The 19,478-nt window shown below is 35.8% G+C and overlaps 1 protein-coding gene across 2 annotated transcripts in view; it reads left to right on the forward strand.

The window, feature by feature from the left end:
* FSTL4 (follistatin like 4) overlaps positions 1-19,478 on the forward strand; it is a 467,659-nt gene that overhangs the window by 430,672 nt on the left and 17,509 nt on the right. Inside the window, exons 9-11 of one of the 2 annotated variants that reach the window (XM_087709547.1) lie at positions 9,669-9,830; positions 11,256-11,390; positions 13,202-13,228. In XM_087709547.1, the coding sequence (XP_087565673.1) occupies positions 9,669-9,830; positions 11,256-11,390; positions 13,202-13,228 (324 nt within the window). The remainder of the gene's footprint in view (positions 1-9,668; positions 9,831-11,255; positions 11,391-13,201; positions 13,229-19,478) is intronic. The other variant, XM_087709548.1, reaches the window with a different exon arrangement.

Below are 19,478 nucleotides of genomic sequence, written 5' to 3' on the forward strand. Positions count from 1 at the left end.
CACATGCTATTAGAAAATATAATATCTCCTACAGTTAAATTACTTAGTGTATTAGGAATCATTCCGGAACACAATGCCATTAATATATTGGATTCCATTCGTATTAATTTACCAAGTAGTTGAATCTTTTTTCTTCAGGGGAAAAAAAACCCCTCTGTTTAACTAATCTGGCATATGTTCTTTCAAACAGTTCTTGCTTATTGCCTTGCCAAGGTCAGTATGCATATTGTCAAACTGGTTAGTAAATCTCTGTACATATGAAGCATTCTTTAATGAATGACAAAATATGTCTTAGCTGTGCAATTGCAGCTGATAATTTTACAGATAAAATAAATCCAAAAGTCCAGTAGGTTGAACTTGTGATCATGCTTGTGATCAGCTCCCAGTTGTGATTTTCTATACATGTCTGAGATCATTTCAGTTCCAGATGAACTGGGTTGTATTGAAATCTGAAATCAAAAGGACCAGGAGTTTCACTATCATTTCCAAAGAATTTGCAGGATGATATGGTTTTGATAAATTGAGGAACATTCTAGAAATCATTCTGCGAGCATGCATTCTACAACTGTTTATGGAGATTCTCAGTTAACCAGGTCATAGTTGTCTTAAATGTGCTTTTTTTTCTTCAAAAGTTAAAAAGAGGAGTAAAAGAATCCATCTATGTTAGAATTAATCACCCCTCTAGAATGGGAGGACTAAAATACCACCTATCTCCAGTTTACAATGCCGCCCTTGCAGAAGTTCCAAGATGATTCTACAACTAATTGCACCCTGCTTCAGGTGACCCTGAGGTCACAGGTACACTCCCAAGTTCCCTCAACAACTCTCAGAGAGTGCAAAGAACCAGATAACTGCAAATAAATACAATACTTCCATTTCCCCCCCCCTCCCCCCTCCAATCCTAAAAGAACTTATCTTTCCATCTCTCCATCATCAGAACTGATGAAGCTTCTTGGATGAGAAATAAAACATTTTCTTCTTCTTCCTCAAAGGGGGAAAAACCCAGTCCAGTTGCCTTTTAAAGAAAAAAGCACCTATAATATTCTACAACTCTGAGAATTTCTAGTCAGAATGACTAATTGAGATCTCTCAATCATGTTTGAAGATCATCGCAGTTATTTTAGAATATCTATGCCATTTAAATTAAGTTTTTGCTGTTTTGCCATCAGAGTGCCTTCTCTCTGGACAGGCTGTTCTTTATCCAGAACAGATCAGAATTAGGATTTCATCTGCTTTCAAAATGGAGATTCGTTCGGGTATATCAATCAGACTATCAGACTGAGAAATTCCTACTTCTGCAAAATCTACCCAGCTCCAAATGATTGGCTGACTAGGTGGCTCAGTGGCTAAGACACTGAGCTTGTTGATCAGAAAGGTCGGCAGTTAGGTGGTTCAAATCCCTAGTACAGGTCTCCTGCGTGAGCAGGCGGTTGGACTAGATGACCTCCAAGGTTGCTTCAAACTCTGTTACTGCTAACGGTTAACTAAATAAACTGCTACTTCAGTCATTTCTGAAATATTGCTATATCAAAAAACTTTAGATATGTTGTGTTTGGGTATGTCAGGGCAGTTTTTTTAATTTTGTTTACTCTTTTTATGAACCCTAGCCCAATCCTCTGGAAAATCTTATGCCATGATAAATTGGAAAGCATTTGAAAAGTCATAAAAATTCTTTGTCTTTCATGAGTTCAGCCTGCTTTTCAAATTTACTGAAACCTAGAGTATGTAAACCTCAAAGCGGTAAATAACATTTTCACAATGCTTGTCAACAGAAGCGAAGCCTATTTTTATTTTAATATAAAATGGAAAGGCAGAATATTTTAACAGCAGCTATAATCTTACATAGTCCTCACTGATCAATAAATGTGTACTTTCTGAAATGGCTTATTGCACCAACCTTGTAGCCCCTTAGAGAAAAATGAATTAACTTGATGGCTTTTATTGGACTTCCTCCCATTTTCAGAAACACATAAGCTTTTGATCTTTTCAGAAATGCACTACAAGAAGAAAAACAACACATATTTCACCACATTCCTTCAGGACAGGTATAATTCTACTGATGTTAACAAGGTTAATTTGTGTGTATGATCAAAGATTAAATTCAGATTGTAAATGTGTCTTGTATATATTTAGCTGACTAATTACACAGAGCAGACATCCTATATTTTTCCACTTTTTTCTTTTTAAAAAAAGCCTACCATTCTGTATTGCTAGTAGTTTTAGCAGAAGATTAACAAGTTGGATTTGGATAGATGTTACGTACCTTTTTCCCTTACGTGCATGGTGCATATTCCTATGCAATGCTTGAACACATCATACAGAGTTAGATTAGAATTGTAACCAACTCAGAGTCACTTGATTGAGTTGGATGGCTATAAAAATTGAATATATAAAATCATTTATATTAATTCATAAAGGATTATACTTGGGTTATACTAGGTTTTGCTGCATTGGGTGCTGCATGTGCTACAGTGATCCTTTTCCAATGTCATTTCCTTGGTAAATAAACACATCTTAACTTTGAAATGGTATCATTGTCACTAGACATAAAAAAATATTTTCAACTTAATGGTCTCATTAAGGCACTTGATAAGGCACTTGAAGCACCAGATAAGATGAGCTTGTTTCTGGCAAACTCCAATGAGATGAGATCATGGAAAACAGATATGAGTGATGATGGTCTGGAGCCTATATAAGCTATTCAAAAAGTTTAATGCAGACCTAATTGGTTTAATGAATTTGAGGATTCAATCTAGCATAATCTCTTGAGAGTTTCTTGATTAGCAGAAGTTTAAAGTCTTCCTTGGTCTTATTATATCCTTGAATATTAGAATAGTATGCAATAAAGAATTGGAAGGGATCTTGGATGCCTTCTAGTCCAACTCTCTGACCAAGCAGGACACACTGTATCATCCCAACCAATAAGTGGTTGTCTATTTTTGAAAACCTCCAGGGATATAGTAAATACAATTTCTGGAGAGAAGCTGTTCCATGATTAATTGTTCTCATCGTCAGAAAACTTATCCTTATTTCTACATTAGATCTCTCCTTGATTAAGGAAGCTTTTGCTAGTCCAACTTGTTTAAGGAATTTGTCAAGGGCAGTGTCTATAGTTCATGTCCTGTGCTAAGCACATTGAGCTACAACCATATTCCACAGTTCTCCTGTGCGCTGCTTGGATACTCCATGCATGGGTTATAACTTCTGCTAGTATACTGCCAATAGACGGGACAAATAATAACAGAATATTGCATGCACTATTCCAAGTGAGATCTTACCAAGGCATTACAAAGCAATATTAACACTTCATGTGATCTTGATTCTATCCCTCTTTTAATGCAATCTAGGATTTTGTTGGCTTTTTAAAAAAATAATTGCTGTTGCATATGGTGCAATGATGTTATATTCTTATACTGCCTTGGATTAAAGGCTTAAAGGCTTACTCTGTGGGCATTGCTTCCAAATCCAAAAGTATCTGTGATTCAGTCCTCAGTAGGCTTTCTATGTCAAGAGAAGTATAAAAACATACAAAAAGATCTGGTGAATCTGATTAAAACCTAGTTTGTTAGCTATTCTGTCCCTAACAGAGGTAAGGAGGTAAGGAGTAAAATAGATGCCTCCTTGGAAGTTCAAGATACCATTTTGAATCTTAAACTTCCCATGTGGTAAGAAAATGGCCTATTGTTTAGATGTTGGTGTTTTTTTTTTAAGAACTGTATCTTTCGTCTTAAAGTTTCCTTATTCTGAACATTTAAAAAAAACTGATATGAAAAATTCAGGATGCACAATCTGGGGTTATGAGGTCATAAAGAGGATGGTGTAGAACTGCATGGGACTCCTCAGATGTCACACCTGCTCTTCAGATTCTGTAGCATTTGATCCCAGCTGATCAGACAGGAAGTTTGGAATTAGAATGGCAATAGAGAATGTTGAAATCTTGGGCTTACTCTGAAACCCTGAGCTTGAATGGGCCATAGGTTGTTAATCCCAATTCTACATACTCATGTTATACAGCATAATGTGCTCTCTATGTAGGGTTTAGCTGCAATAAGATAAACAGAACAAAAACAAAACTGAATAAGATTTGTTCACATCTCACACTGGATTTGAGTCATAGTAGATGATTCCACAGCTTCTCACCAGCAAGCAGAATTGAAACAGGCAAGAGGGATATAAGAATACCCAAACTTCTGAATTATTGTAGAAAAGCAAAGAAGCTGTTTTGAAAGAATTCTAACCACTGCTGTATATGAAATCTGATTTCTGTTTATACTACAATCAATGATAATATTCCTGCTCCTCTTTCTCTTGCCCAGAATGTGATTCATCAGCTTGTTTTCTTTTCACCATGTAAGAACTAGGTCCCATTATAAACTCAGGTGGAAGATAATTGCAGTTTTGGGTCACATTTGTGGCAGTGTGCAATGGCCTCTGTTGCATCTTTGAATTGCTATCCCGTAGAGATGTTTGGATTGATAAAATATTTACTAATGATTAAATTCTGGGAGTCAGATATTTGTTACGAACAATTTTCAGTACAATTCCAAAATATTTTCCATATCTACTTTGACCTTGATAAACCCCAGTAGGCTTTTCTATATCAAGAGAAGTATAAAAACATACAAAAAGATCTGGTGAATCTGATTAAAATTTAGTTTTTTAGCTATTCTGTCTCTAACGATGGGGACACATGCAAAATGTTTAATAGTGGAGGATATAAAGTCCACTGAAATTGAGCAGCCAGTAAATTTAGATAAATAAATAATCCTGTATAAATTGACTAAAGCTCAAGTTTCCTAAACTGGAGAATATCACAACATACATCTCAATGTTATCACTGTGTGAAGAAATATCTTCATTAGCCATGAGTATCTTACCATTCAACTTAACTGGCTGAGCTGGCCTCTGCATAATGTTGCTTATGCCAAACGAAATATTGTGATACCCAAAGTCTTAGTACAGTTTGAAATATGTTATGGAATTAAATTACTTGGTAACATATTTTAAACTATGTTAACACTTTGCCAATTGCTATGAGAGACATACAACTTTTAAGGTGAAAGCACTATGATAGGCTATCTCAGGATTTTATGGTTGTAAGATAATTATTGATTCTAACTCTAATCGGATGTAATTGAAAATAAAATGTCACTATTTTGTTTGTTTTTTTAAAAATGGCAAAAATCCCAGATATGTATGGTTTCTGGCCAGAACATTATGAATTTCTATGACACTATGTTAAATAATTTTAAGTAAATATATTTATTATTTATTTGAATCAATCTACTTCTGTTTCTAAAATACATTAGATTATAGATCTAGATATATTATATCTATGAATATTAGAGATAACATTTTATGCTAAATAGATCAACTTCTAAATAGGTTTATTTCTGTGTAAGAGCACAGATATTAGGCAATACAAGAATATTTAAGGTCTGAATAGAAAAACATATCATATAATTAATCTATTTGCAGATAATGTGCCTATATGACTTAGGGATCAAAACAGAAATATATCTCCATGACAGTTTGAATTACATATATTTAATTCAGTGGCAGATTTAGAAGTTCAACTTTAGTAAATCATCTGCTACATTAATTAACACTGAGAAAAATTCACAGAAAAAGCTTGAATAAATTATGGGACTTTATATCAATCCAGGTAGATTTATATACCTAGCAGTGCTTATCACAAAGAACCAGCACCAATTAAAAATATTATTGTGATTCCTTTTCCTGAAAAATAGAAAGAAAATTTAAGTTTTCTATTGAACATCTTTTGTATTCATTTCCTGGCATTTAAAACAAGTCCTTCCGAAAAGCTGTTTCTTAAAAAAAAAATCCCCATTCTCTTGTCTTGTACTTATTTTTGCATAGAGCAAATAATTATTAACCCATTTTTACATCATTATCAAATATTTTGGTAATAGGTTGTATATTTATTTCATTCAATCACAAAATAATATCATTGATGCTTTATGAAAATTCTGTATTGAAAACAAAGGTTATTGGTGCAGTTTTTTTGCTAATAATAGAGTTCCCATGTTTACACAAATTTCATTTTGGATAGAAATACTGAATATGTTTTAAACATTTTAAACATCCCAAATATTATATGTAAAAACTGGAAATATGTGGATGTTTTAATTCTTTTGGCTTTTTCTCAGGTTACTTTTCAGTTTAACTTTTTAACAAATTATTATTATCAGTTTGGGGTTGAGAAGAGGGGTGTTCTTTAGCATAAGCAATTTTTCAAAGAAACAAAATATGAGTTGTATAGAATGAATGAACAAACAACTTTTTCACCCTTTTACTTTATATCTTTGTTTCCTCTGGATATTATCTCCAGACTGAGCAAAGATAAAATGGTCAGACTGATTTTTTTCCCTATTGGGGAAAGTTTTGGTTTTTTTAAGGAATAAAATGGATGTCTTCTCAGAAGTTCAAGATTCAGTTTTGAATCTTAAACTTCCCCTGTGGTGAGAAAATGGCCTGTTGTTTAGATGTTGGTGTTTTAAAAAAGAGCTGTATCTTTCTTTTTAAACTTTCCTTATTCCAAACATTAAAAAAAACCAGGAATGGAAAAATTCAGGCTGCACATTCTGGGGTTATGAGGCCATAAATAGGATGGTGTGGAACTGCATGGGGTTCCTCAGATGTCACACTTCACATTCTGTAGCATTTGCTCTGGACCACCTGATCCCAGCTGATCAGGCAGGAAGTTTGGAATGGCAACTGTATCTAGGACTCCATTGCCATGGCCGCTTCAGTTCCCATTAAGGTTCAGAAGCTGCCATTCTTTTATGAAGGAGGCTTGGACCTATTGAGGTGATTCCTGCAATGACTCATGAATAAAATAGTCCTTCAATATTTTTTAGAGAATTTTCAGTTGAGAATGTTGAAATCTTGGGCTTACTCTGAAACCCTGAGTTTGAATGGGCAATAGGTTGTTAATCCCAACTCTACATCTCAGCATAACTTGCTCTATATGTAGAGTTTAGCTGCAATGATAAACAGAACAAAACAAGACTGAACAAGATTTGTTCACATCTCACACTGGGTTTGAGTCATAGTAGACTCAAATGGAACAGCTTGCCTCCAGAAGTTGTGAATGCCCCAACACTGGAAGTCTTTAAGAAGATGTTGGATAGTGATTTGTCTGAAATGGTATAGGGTTTCCTGCCTAGGCAGGGGGCTGGACTAGAAGACCTCCAAGGTCCCTTCCAACTCTGCTATTGTATTGTAAATGATTCTGCAGGTTCTCACCAGCAAGCAGGATTGAAACAAACGAGGGATATAAGAATACACAAACTTCTGAATTATTGTAGAAAAGCGAAGAAGCTGTTTTGAAATAATTCCAACCACTGCTGTGTATGAAATCTAATTTCTGTTTATGATAATATTCCTGCTCCTCTTTTTCTTGCCCAGAATGTGTAAATAGCTACAGGAAAGTTTCTTTGTATTGTATTGTATTTTTATATTGTGGTAACAGATTGATCAGCTGTCATGCTGTTTTCTTTTCAGCATGTAAAAACTCAGTCCCACTATAAACTCAGATGGAAGATAATTACTGTATTGGGTCAAGTTTGTGGCAGTGTGCCATTGTTGCATCTTTGAATTCTATCCAGTAGAGTTGTTTGGATTGGTAAAATATTTACTAATAATTAGATTCTGGGGGTCAGATATTTGTAATGAATAATGTTCAGTTCAATTCCAAAATATTTTCCATATCTAGTTTGACCTTGATAAACCCCATAAGAACATATCCTATGTATATATCCAGAATTTTTCTGTTCTGGTTGCCTGATACTGGTTTCAGTTAATTCAGCCTGAGGATGCACATAAAGTGTTAAAGTATTAATAGACACTTCTATTAGAAATATCATCCATTTCAGCTAATTAAAAGATACATAGCTTGGGGATGTACTAGATCCAGGTTTTTTTCATTAGAGAGCCAGTGACCTCAAAAGCAGTCATTTTCCCAATTTGGCCACAAAGATGTCAAAACAACAACAAAAGAGATTCATGCTTTGCCAATTGTATTAATATGATATTTTATGTATAGGACAGCCCTTGAAAAACCTTGAAAGAAATGACAACTTGGTTAACAATACACTAAACAGAAAATACCAATATTTAAAGGAATTTGAGTTAATTAATTCAAAATGCTTCTACTTATATTGAATTCCTAAACAGTCTGGACCTGGCATATATTATGTTTTGTGTATTTGTAATCATAAATAGGATGAAGGGATTTATAGAACAACTAATCTGGAAGTAAACAAGAAAGGAGAAATCTGAGATCAGAAGAGATCCAGAACTTGGGGAACGATTCACCAAGAAAAATCCTAGATAGAGCTTGACACAAGTCCAAACTAATGGTTTTTCACCCAAAAGTACTAGGGCTTTTGGAAATTAGGAGTGAGATTAAGTGGCTTCTCAAGTTTCAAAACTCCATTTGATGGCCAAGGAAGAGCCATTTGCTAAACACTATTCTGCAGAAAATTTTCTGTCCAGTTTGGCAGATATTACCTTTAGCAGTGGGACCTTCCTTCCTTTCTTTCCTCGCTCCCTCTATGCATAGGCACAGTCATTGTGAATTAACATTCTCCTCTGTGAAATGTTTCAGAATGATTTCCCCTCTAAAGTAAGCAAAGTAGTTGGACTGACAAGAGGGGGGATCTGCAGTTTATCAGTTTGCATTTAGGGACTGTTAGCTGGTTTCTATGTGGTTGCTAAGAGTTGACAAAGATTTGATGGCACATAATGGGGGGGGGAACAATCAATGAAATAGTAGAAAAAAATGGTACAAAACTCAAATTCTTGGCTGCAATCTAGTAGCCATTCAGATTTTTGAAGCCTGGATATATTAAATACTCATATATTTAATGGTTGATAATATCTCATATTAGACTATGCAACGAGCAAGAAAATGTAGAATAGTCTAATGTTTTGGCAGATAGCTTATTTTTATTTTTCATTTTCTAAAAAAGAATTTGATTACATTACGTTGGTTTGAACAATAATAGCATTTGCTTCCAGTTTTTAATACCAGAACTCAGGATGGTTTAATTCCATTTGGCAGGAGGTAGCCTCTTTTCAAGTCTTTGAGGTAAAACATAATTAGATTTGTATTAAGTGTGCTTCCCAGAAAAGAATTACTTTTTAAACACCAGCATCAGAATTTAATAATGTCCAATATACTATGTATAGTATATTAACTCAATCTGTCTTTGTATTGATTATTGGCTTGTTTTTTATTATAAAGGCATCTGCACTTGCAATCAAAAGTACAAAACTGATGAAAAAAGAGTTTTCATTTGTCCAGACAGTGATTTCATATAAAATCAAGAGAGAGAGAGGAAGATAATTGGATGGATGGATGAGGATGTGGGGGTGGATGGATAGATTTACTACGTTAGTACAAAATCAGTGTGGTCCATGAGTATGCAACTTTAAGAGATAAATGACAGGAAATGAAGAGCTTTACCTCCAGTGCTTACTTTCTCACTCACCATTGCTCAGGTTAGGAGCAATCCATCCCTTGGAAGAAATATGCAATTGTACAAGACATCTGAATTGACTCTGTATACAGTGTCTAAAGAGCTGCAAAGTTTAATTTAATGTAATTTAAAGTAATCAGTTCCTGTTTCTTCTTCCCATAGTGCCACCAGTGATCCGTGTCTATCCTGAAAGTCAGGCACAAGAACCAGGAGTATCAGCAAGCCTCAAATGCCATGCAGAAGGCATTCCAAATCCCAAAATGTCCTGGCTAAAGAATGGCATGGCTATCATGCCAAAATTATCCAAGCAGCTCCTTATTTTAGGTAAGGGTAAAAAGAATGTGAGATTTGACTATCATTGGCAGAGCCGCAAGGATTTTTCTTTTATTTATTTTTTTACTAATATGTGATCTTATGTCATCTAGTTATGACTTTGCCTTTGTGCTATTCATATGACTGGCCCTATATTGTTTGTTGATTTACTGCAGCTCTTTTTTAAATGGTTCTATGTATATTATACACTTCTCTTTTGCTAGAGAATTAGAAGGCAGTATTCAATTCTTTTTATCCATTATCAGTTGAGGGATTCTATTGCTGATCATTGCAAATTAGCCATTTTGAACAGAGTCAGTAGGGTTTTCAGCAATATACTTAAGATCAATAGAATGTTTTCACTGATGGACATACCTAGCTGTCATTTTCAGAAGTTAATAATTTTATTTGGATGGGAAACCACTAAGGAATATCTGGTTTATAAGCAACATGGGGTGGGGGGGAATCTGGAAGAACATCATAGCAAACCACTTGCATAATGGTACAAAGAAAACTGCATGGCTATGAAAGAAGGTATTATACTTCATTAGTACTTGGAAAGTAGCAACCTAAAGCAGGAAAAAGATGACATAGCATTAGAATATTACATCAAGAATCCATTCCAATATCAGCTTTGACTGATTGTGAGCAAGCATTCTTAAAATATTAGATTTTTCTTGGTATATTTTTGTAAGGTTTTTTTAAAAAATTTTACCTGTACATCACTCACAAATTTACAGGATTGAGATGATTTGCAAATATTGTAAGATAAAGAAAGCAAAGAATCAATGAGGGGAGGAGGATTTTCCATTGCCAGAGGTGCTGTTATAATGGAACATGGTACTTTCTCATCCTCTAACAATTTACTTTCCTGAATACTTTCGAGCAAAGTCTGCTTATTAAGCAGTTGGGGAATTACCAGGGGGTTCAGGGATGGAGCTGTAGTATCTACAACAGGTAATCTGTGGTCTGCATACTGCTTGAGGGCCAAAGATTGCCCATAAAAGGGAAAAATGAAATACAAAGTATATTTCAATCAAATTTCACCATTCCCCCACAACTGCCACTTTTATATATCACATACTCATAATCTGTAAAATACGCATATCTGTAAAAATGCCATTTTCAAAAAAAGGATTCATAGAAGTTCAGAAATGTTAACTGTATGGATGTATTTTTCACTTGTCCTTTCCTTATTCTGACATAAGATATCAGTATGGATATCTGCAGGATATCCAGAATTTTCCTTCTGTAGACCATCTCACCTCAAAAAATATTGGACAACAAAATCATTCTGAGACCGGCCTATAATCTCTTTAATTTCATCAGAGCTCTCCAGCAAATTAATGTGCTCAGGAGAGCATCCTGACAATTGCTCAGGTTCTGCAACCTTTTGCATTTCCAACTCTTTATGCATTTCTTTTGATGGTGCTGCAGCAAATGGAAGTGAACTTCATATCAACAGTGTTCGATATGAAGATACAGGTGCCTATACTTGCATTGCTAAAAATGAAGTGGGGGTAGATGAGGACATTTCATCTCTCTTCATTGAAGATTCAGCAAGAAAAACCCGTAAGTTTAATTTATATATCTACTTTCTAATTATATATCCTCATTTGATGGACTTGAGTGATTTGAACCAAATTGGATTTTGCTTGCATAAAGGACCACATACTGAGGTCTAATGATTGTCTAGTTCACATTGATCACTAGAAATAAGAAATATTTACAAAACTTGATAGTTTCTTATCTGTAGATTTTTAAGTTATGGAAATTTCTATAGTTATCATTAGTAAGGTAAGAATTCCAGAAGTCCTTGAACATAATGCTCTCAAATTCATTTCTGAAACTGTATATGGTATATGAAGAAGAATATAATCTTGAGAAACCCTCCCCAAGGACCAGTTAAAAATGGATTGATTCAGCAGATTGTCTTTGGAGATCTTTCCAAGCTATTCTTTTTGAATTGCCATCTAGCATTGGTTTTTTGCCAAAGTGCTTCAAAATTATGAAAATTGTAATTTCAATCACTTTAGGTATCAGGCTAAAGAATGTTGCATTAAATGAAATTAAATCTAAATTAATTTAATTAACTAAATCCAATAATAGTAGTTAACAGCAGCAGGGTTGCGTTAGCCTCATTTGTCTTCCCAGTAGCCTTTGCTCTTTTCAGCTCATGACTATGAGACCCATTGCCTGACTTCACATTCACTAATTAAACTACAATTCATGATTTGAAGTGTTGTCCCATTCAGGTTGGAAAGACAATAAGATATAATAAACCTTCTAGTTCATAATTACGTATCCGAAGTCATAACTTATCTGCAAAACTATGTTCTGGAATATGAAACTATGACATACAGTATACATGGTAGAAAATAATAGTACCAACAACTACTTTTAAGGCATTACTCAGGTTAACATTCATTTTCTTTAGATAAAAGTAACAATGGCAGTTGAAGCTTTCTGTCCTATTTGGATTGCTTTTGTTACCTTCATCATTCATGCAAATTGCTAGGTGACATTGTCTGTGACAAATTCCTATAAGGGCCAATTTACACATAATTTTTTTTAAAAAAATATACCTATTTTACAGATAAGTGTAAAAATGTATGCTTTAATTCTGGTGTGTATATCACAACAAAATCAACAGAAGAAAATTGGAATTAAATACATCTGCCTAAATAATTTGCTTTCACTGACAAACAAAATGTTGCCATCTTACGTTGGATGGCAGAATAGCTCTAAAGTCCATAGCTTGAACAGCCCAGAAGTGCATTGGCTATAAGATAGCCACTACATTAGATATGCTAGTTTACATAAAATAGTGGGATTGTGCTCGGAGGAAATACTTGTAGCAAGCTGGCCAACATGTACCAATCTAACCAAGACTGAAGAACATCTAGGTTGGGAGGATTGTATTATATCTTCCGCATTTAAAAAACCATTATAGAGAGTTGAAATAAATTGTCATCACTATTACCAGACTAATATTTAGTTTTGACCTATGGGGAGTTATATATAGCCTGGACATGATTGTGGTTGGTACACCTGCTCTATATGATTACAGTGAGTTGTCTCAAAGATTACCACCCTTATGCAGGCAAAAATCTTTGGTGAATGTGATGGTTCTCCTATGTACAAATACTTTGACTGGGAGAGGAGGGGGGAGGTGTCTGGAATTCTAACACAGAAATTCAAAATTGGTGACGTTCCCTCCAACAATCTCATTTCTCTGGAAAAAATGCAGTCATTTATTACAGAAATTGCTATTGTGTAAGAAAAGAACAAAATAGTATTAACGTCATTTAACTGCTACAATGAAATGTTGACATTGTTTTTTGTTTCCATTTTCTGGCTCTCCCATTTCTCTGATGCTGCAGTTGCAAACATACTGTGGCGAGAGGAAGGTACTGCAGTAACATTGTCTTGTTGTAGTGATAATGTGCTTGTCTGCTTTAATAAATCCATAAGGAACCATTCTCCACTGATCTTTCACTAGTGTTAGCAATGTTGGCCAATCTCAGTTTAAGGCACAGCCAAACCAATTGCATAATTGGAACAATATGAATACAGTAATATGCATTTTCCAAAGGGTGCCTGATATGATGGACCAGGCCAGTCTTGTCCCACCTGGACATTTTCTAGCTATATGGACTTACACTCTCAGAATTCTTCAACTACGTAGTCATTATTAAATATTCTGGGAGTTGAAATTCACCCCTCTGAAAAGCATCTAGGTTGGGAAGACTATATTAGATCTTCCAGGAGTGTTTAAACATATTATCATCACTATTAGCAGAATAATATTTATTTTTGACCTATAAACTGTAGCAACCAGTCCCTGTCATTCTTGCTCCATAATTGTGTTTGTATAGATTATTTAATTAAGCCACATTCTTCAGTGCCATATTTCATCAATACCCTGTACAGGCGGGGAAAGTGGCTGCACTCATTTCTTTAAGCAAAACAGAACATTGCTTACTATCCATGTCTGCTTATTTGGTAGTTATGCATTCAGTTCTTGTACACAGCTTTAAACAATCAAACATTTTCAAGATTCAAATATTCTTTATAACATCTCACAATAGGATTGGAAGGCATCCAATCCTGGCCTTATTCCACACTATCATGCTTGAAAAATATATGAGGTTGCAAAATAAAACAGTCACTATGAAATGTTCCTTTGGAAAGCAAACATTAGGTCATTTGCAAAAAGGGAAGGGAAAGGTAGGGAAGGCAAGGAAAGGGTAGGATGGGATGGGATGGGACGGGACGGGACGGGACGGGATAGGACAGGATGGGATAGCACATGACATGACACAACATGACATGATAGGATAGGGTCATGGATGCTGACATTTCAGATTTAAAGATATTATATGAAAATACAAGCTACACATTCTTCCATGTATCAAATTATAATTTTATTTATAAATGTGTGTATGCATGTATGTGTGTGTGTATACATACATACATACATACATACATACATACATACATACATACATATATACATACTAGTGGTGGGTTTCAAAAAAATTTGGAACCTCTTCTGTGGGTGTGGCCTGCTTTGTGGGAGTGGCTTGCTGGCCATGTGATGGGGTGGAAGTGGCTTGGCAGTCATGTAACCGGATGGGAGTGGCTTGGCAGTCATGTGGCTGGATGGGAGTCGCTTGGCAGTCATGTGACCAGGTGGGAGTGGCCAAGACAATGTCACTGAATTCTTTGCCCCAATGGATAATCTACAAAAAGATATAAAAAAGGAAATTTATTATTTTGTGTACTTACTACTTAAATAAGATTAAAATAAATACACAAAACAATAAAAGAGTTACTTACAGAAGGAAGATGACTGCTCTTGCCAATCTTCAATATCACTGACTCCAATGAATGGCCTGCACAAAGAAGAAACACAGAAATGAACTCTTTCATTGCATGCACTGCATTAGGATGAAACCAGCACACAAAATAATAGAAAAGGAAGATTACTGTCCTTTTGTGTGTTGAAGTCACCCACTGACCACCTTGCTCCAATGAATGGCCTGCACAAAGAGATACAGAAAGGAAGACTTTAATTGCTTGCACTACTATATTAAGGATGAAACAAGCACACAAAGCAGTAAAACAGCTACTTACATAGAAAAGATGACTGTTCTAGCGGTCATACTCTGTTGCCTCTTCATCCTGTTAAATAATACTAACTACAGAAGAAATAAAACAATATTGGACTTGATCGTGGTTGTAAACTGAGGACTACACTACAGGTAACAGAAGGGACCTCTATTTTCACCCAACAATGTATAGTGTTTTCAGAAAGGATGTCCCCCAACAAACAGGAAAGATATAGTTTTTCATCTAAGAAGTTAGATAAAGAATGAATGTCATAGGTAGAGCAATGCAGATTTCTTTTTCTGAAATTTATTCCTCAGTTCAAAAAACAGGAATATATGAATTAGGTTCAGTACTTAGAACAGACCAAGTAGCTATTCAAGAGTTAGTGGTGTCATGGTTAGAAGCAATGGTAAAGTAAGATATGGATTTAAAACCAGTAATATTTGGTTGGGCATTTCAAAGGGAATACAATATATATTTAATTTTACACATGTTAACAGCTGCTGGAATTGTGTTTGCACAACAGTGGAAAAACAAAGATATGAAAATGAATAAATATTAAAATGTGCAGGAATGAATAAATTGACAATTAAAATCAAGAAGGCTTCGAATACTTTTTCATGTGAGATTTGTTTTATCAATTGCTAACTAACAGAAACAGAAATTAGAAATCTAAAAGAAAACACCAATCACAGGTCTGAAACTAAAAAGCTGTTTGATTATTTTCATCTAATTTCCATGTATTTTGGTGTGCTGAAAACAAATAAAATATTGGAAAAACTCGTACACGTCATGATTTGCCACAACATCCAAAATTGTCTTCAAATTTATCAATTTTTTTAATTTTTTGGTATTTTTTATATTATTTTTAACCAAATTTAAAGTCCAAATTACTATTAATTAATTCATATAAGTGCATTTAAGATATAAAATGCCAAAAAAATCTTAAAGGGTTTGTCCGAGTTATGTAAAAAAAGTATAGCACTGTAAATCTGAAGGTCAGCTAAGCAAGTTTTAAGTCTGTGCTTCTAATGGTAGAAGGGGTTAATCTTTCCTGAAGAATCCAGTGGGAGGGAGACACAGGGCAGATAGCAGCATCTCTGGTCAGTGCAGGGGGCGTGGCCAGCACTGTGACATCTCGTGTACAGACACAGATCTGCTCTCTCCTGCATGCCACACTTGTGCACGAATCATCATCAGGTTCTTGGTTCTAGGCTGTTCACACTTTTTCATTGCAATCCATGTTAGCTCGTCATTCTTCAACCATTATGTTATGGCTCTGCAAAAGTGTATTAATTCGCCAGACAGTTTCTGTTTCATCTGTGGTGAATATACAGTGTTGAAGCAATAGTAGAATATTACAGACTTTGTGAAAAAAGTATACTTTGCATACTTTGGACTAAAAAATGGAGATCAAGATAAAGTTTGGGTGCCTCATAAAGTATGCAAACGGTGTGTTGAGGACCTCCGAAACTGGTTCAAGGGTAAGAAAAAATATGGTATTCCTATGGTATGGCTAGAGCAAAAGAACCATAGTGGTGACTGTTACTTTTGTTCATATGATGCGAAAGGGTTTAATTCCAAATGGAAGCATTCCATTTTATACCCCAATCTTCACTCAGCAATTTGTCCCATCCCCCATGGCACAGATATACCAGTACCCAAGCCCCCTGCTACCTTGGAAGAGATTCCTAGCTCCGATAAAGCTGAAGTCATACCTGAACCAGATGACGAATCAAGTTCTGACTTTGAAGATGATACCACACCAAAATTGCTTTCTCAGGAGGAGATGAATGATTTGGTAAGAGACTTGAATCTTTCCAAAGATTGGATCAAGGCTGAAAAGCAGGAATTTATTGTTGCCAGGAGTGTCATCTTCATGGTTCAGGCATCGTTAAAAGGAGTTCATTCCTTACTTTGCCCAGGAAGACAAGTTAGTTTATTGCATCAATGTCGAAGATCTAATGGGTCAATTTAAAATCCAATATGATTCAGAACAATGGCGTCTTTTTATAGATTCTTCAAAAAGAAGTCTCAAAGCAGTTTTACTCCACAACGGTTTTTTACGCTTCCATACCTATAGATCATTCTGTACACTTAAGGAAACCTACAAGAACTTGGAATTGGTTCTTCGTAAACTTAAATAGAAGACCATGGTTGGCAAGTGTGTGGGGACTTGAAGGTCTTGTGCATGCTGCTCGGGCAACAAGCTGGGTATACCAAATACCTTTGTTTTCTATATCTATGGGACAGTCGAGACCGACAAAATCACTGGACCAAGAAGAGTCGGCAGCCGAGGGTGCTAACAGTCGGTGAAAAGAATGTCCTCCGAGAAACTTTGGTACCTTCCCATGAAGTTCTTCTACCACCTCTCCACATAAAATTGGGATTGATGAAGCAATTTGTAAAATCACTTCCAAGAGATAGAGAATGCGTCAAATACTTGGTCACCAAGTTTCCATGATTGTCAGAGGCAAAATTGAAGGACGGTGTGTTCGTCGGACCAGACATTAGAAGGCCCATAATTGATCAAGAGTTTGTCAATACCATGACAGATCTCAAAAAGAAGGGTGGATTGCATTTAAAGAAGTCGTACAGAAATTTTTAGGCAATAACAAAGGTCCTCACTACAAAAAGATTGTCGGAAGAATGCTGAAAGCATTTCAAGCTTTCAAACTGATGAGTTTGAAAGTGCATTTTCTCCAGTCCCACCTTGACTACTTTCCTGAAACTTTGGGAGCTATGAGTGAGGAACAAGGTGAACGATTCCACCAAGACAATAAAGAGATGGAAAGGAGATACCAGGGAAAATAGAGCATTACAATGATGGCAGACTACTGTTGGATGCTTCAGAGAGACATTCCAGATGCTACTCACAAGCATAAATGCACCAAGAGGAGCCTCACAAGGAAGAAGAATCGAGTTTAGTGTGTGTGGGTGAGCTCATTTCAGTTCAAAAAAGAATTTTCATGAAAATATTGTAATGAAACTTTAATTTTATAAATTTATTTCCATTTATTTTGAGGAATTGCCTTATTTAACCTAGTTACCTAAATTGTCAGGAAATGTGATGTCCTATGGACAACATGGAGGTCATTTTCGGATTCAGCGCACCAAAAAACATAAAGATTACGTGGAATAACCAAAACAACTCTCGAAAAAATTTTTTTGCAGACCTGTGTTATGTAAGGAAAGATCACTAAAATGTATAAGGAAATATTATTAGTACTTGATCATTATTAATGTGTAGATAACTGCGGGACATTACACACCCACAGACACAAACTATAACAGTGCCAGGAAAACACCAAAAAAATAACAATTTCCCACCAAAAGACTGCAGATGAAACCAGTTTTTTTCCCTAACCCTAAGGACAGGAAAGACAAAGCCATTGGAATAAAAACCATCAAGACATTGTGGGAAATTATAAAGGACAGTGCCAGGAAGCTCACAGAACCAGGAACCACAATTACCTAAACAACCAGGTATCACACAGAAACACACAAAATCTGGCAAAGCTGCCTTGCACCAACCTGGCCTGCCCATAGAAAAGCAAAAAAAAAATATGTTATAAATGTTATGTGTCTCAAAGTGGCTGCTTTTCTATGGGCAGGCCAGGTTGGTGCAAGGTAGCTTTGCAAGATTTTGTGTTTATTTCTGTATTCTAGACACAATAAATAAAATTTAAAAAAAACATTAAAAGGAAAAAAACTGGGTCACTTACCAGTAGGCAGAATCAGCAGCTCTCCTATGCGATGGATGCAAGGAGCAGGCAGGCGACCAGGCAGCAGGTAAGGTGGCCTGGCTGGCAGGCTTAGAAGTGGCAGAGGCCTCTGTGTGTTTCATTTTTGGCCTCCAGTGCCACTCTGCCATCCAAAAACAGGTCCATGCATCCTTTTTTTGGCCTCTCAACCTCCAGAGGGCAAGTGGGGACCACCTCATGGTCCCAAGCGGGCCAGATTAATGGCTTCAGCAGGCTGTATCTGGCCCATGGGCCATCATTTGAGGACCCCTGGTTTAGCTCCATTTTACAACCTTTCTAGACAAAGTTGCTAAGTGAATCTGGCTTCCCCAGATTGACTTTGCTTGCAAGATGTGATCACATGACTCCAAGACAACATGACCATCATAAATACATGCCACTTGCCAAGTGTCTGAATTTTATCAGGTAACTACAAGGATTCTGCAATGGTCATAAGTGTGAAAAATGATACATCCCCTTTATTCAGTGCAAGCAAACAGTCGTAAAACAAATGGTCGTAAGTCAAGGACTCTACCTACATTCCAATCAAGATCCACACAGTTTTAGTCTCAGTCCAAAATTAAAAACAAGGCAACTTCTTCCCTTTCACAACAAGAGGAGGAAGTTGAAAAAACAGTTGCCCATCAAAATGTGGTGGAAAAAAACCAAAAGGCAGCTGCTGGAAATCCTGTTCCATTTATTATTGTCCCACCACATTGGGAGAAAAGCTCTTTCTCAAGAGAAATGCTTACCCTCTCCTGTGTGAACTTCAAGCAGCTTCTCAGGAGGCTATAAATCTCCC

The sequence above is a fragment of the Thamnophis sirtalis genome, unplaced genomic scaffold (genome assembly GCF_051295495.1).
Source record: "Thamnophis sirtalis isolate CommonGarterSnake01/CBP01778 unplaced genomic scaffold, rThaSir2_p1.2 scaffold_3, whole genome shotgun sequence".
NCBI lineage: Eukaryota > Metazoa > Chordata > Lepidosauria > Squamata > Natricidae > Thamnophis > Thamnophis sirtalis.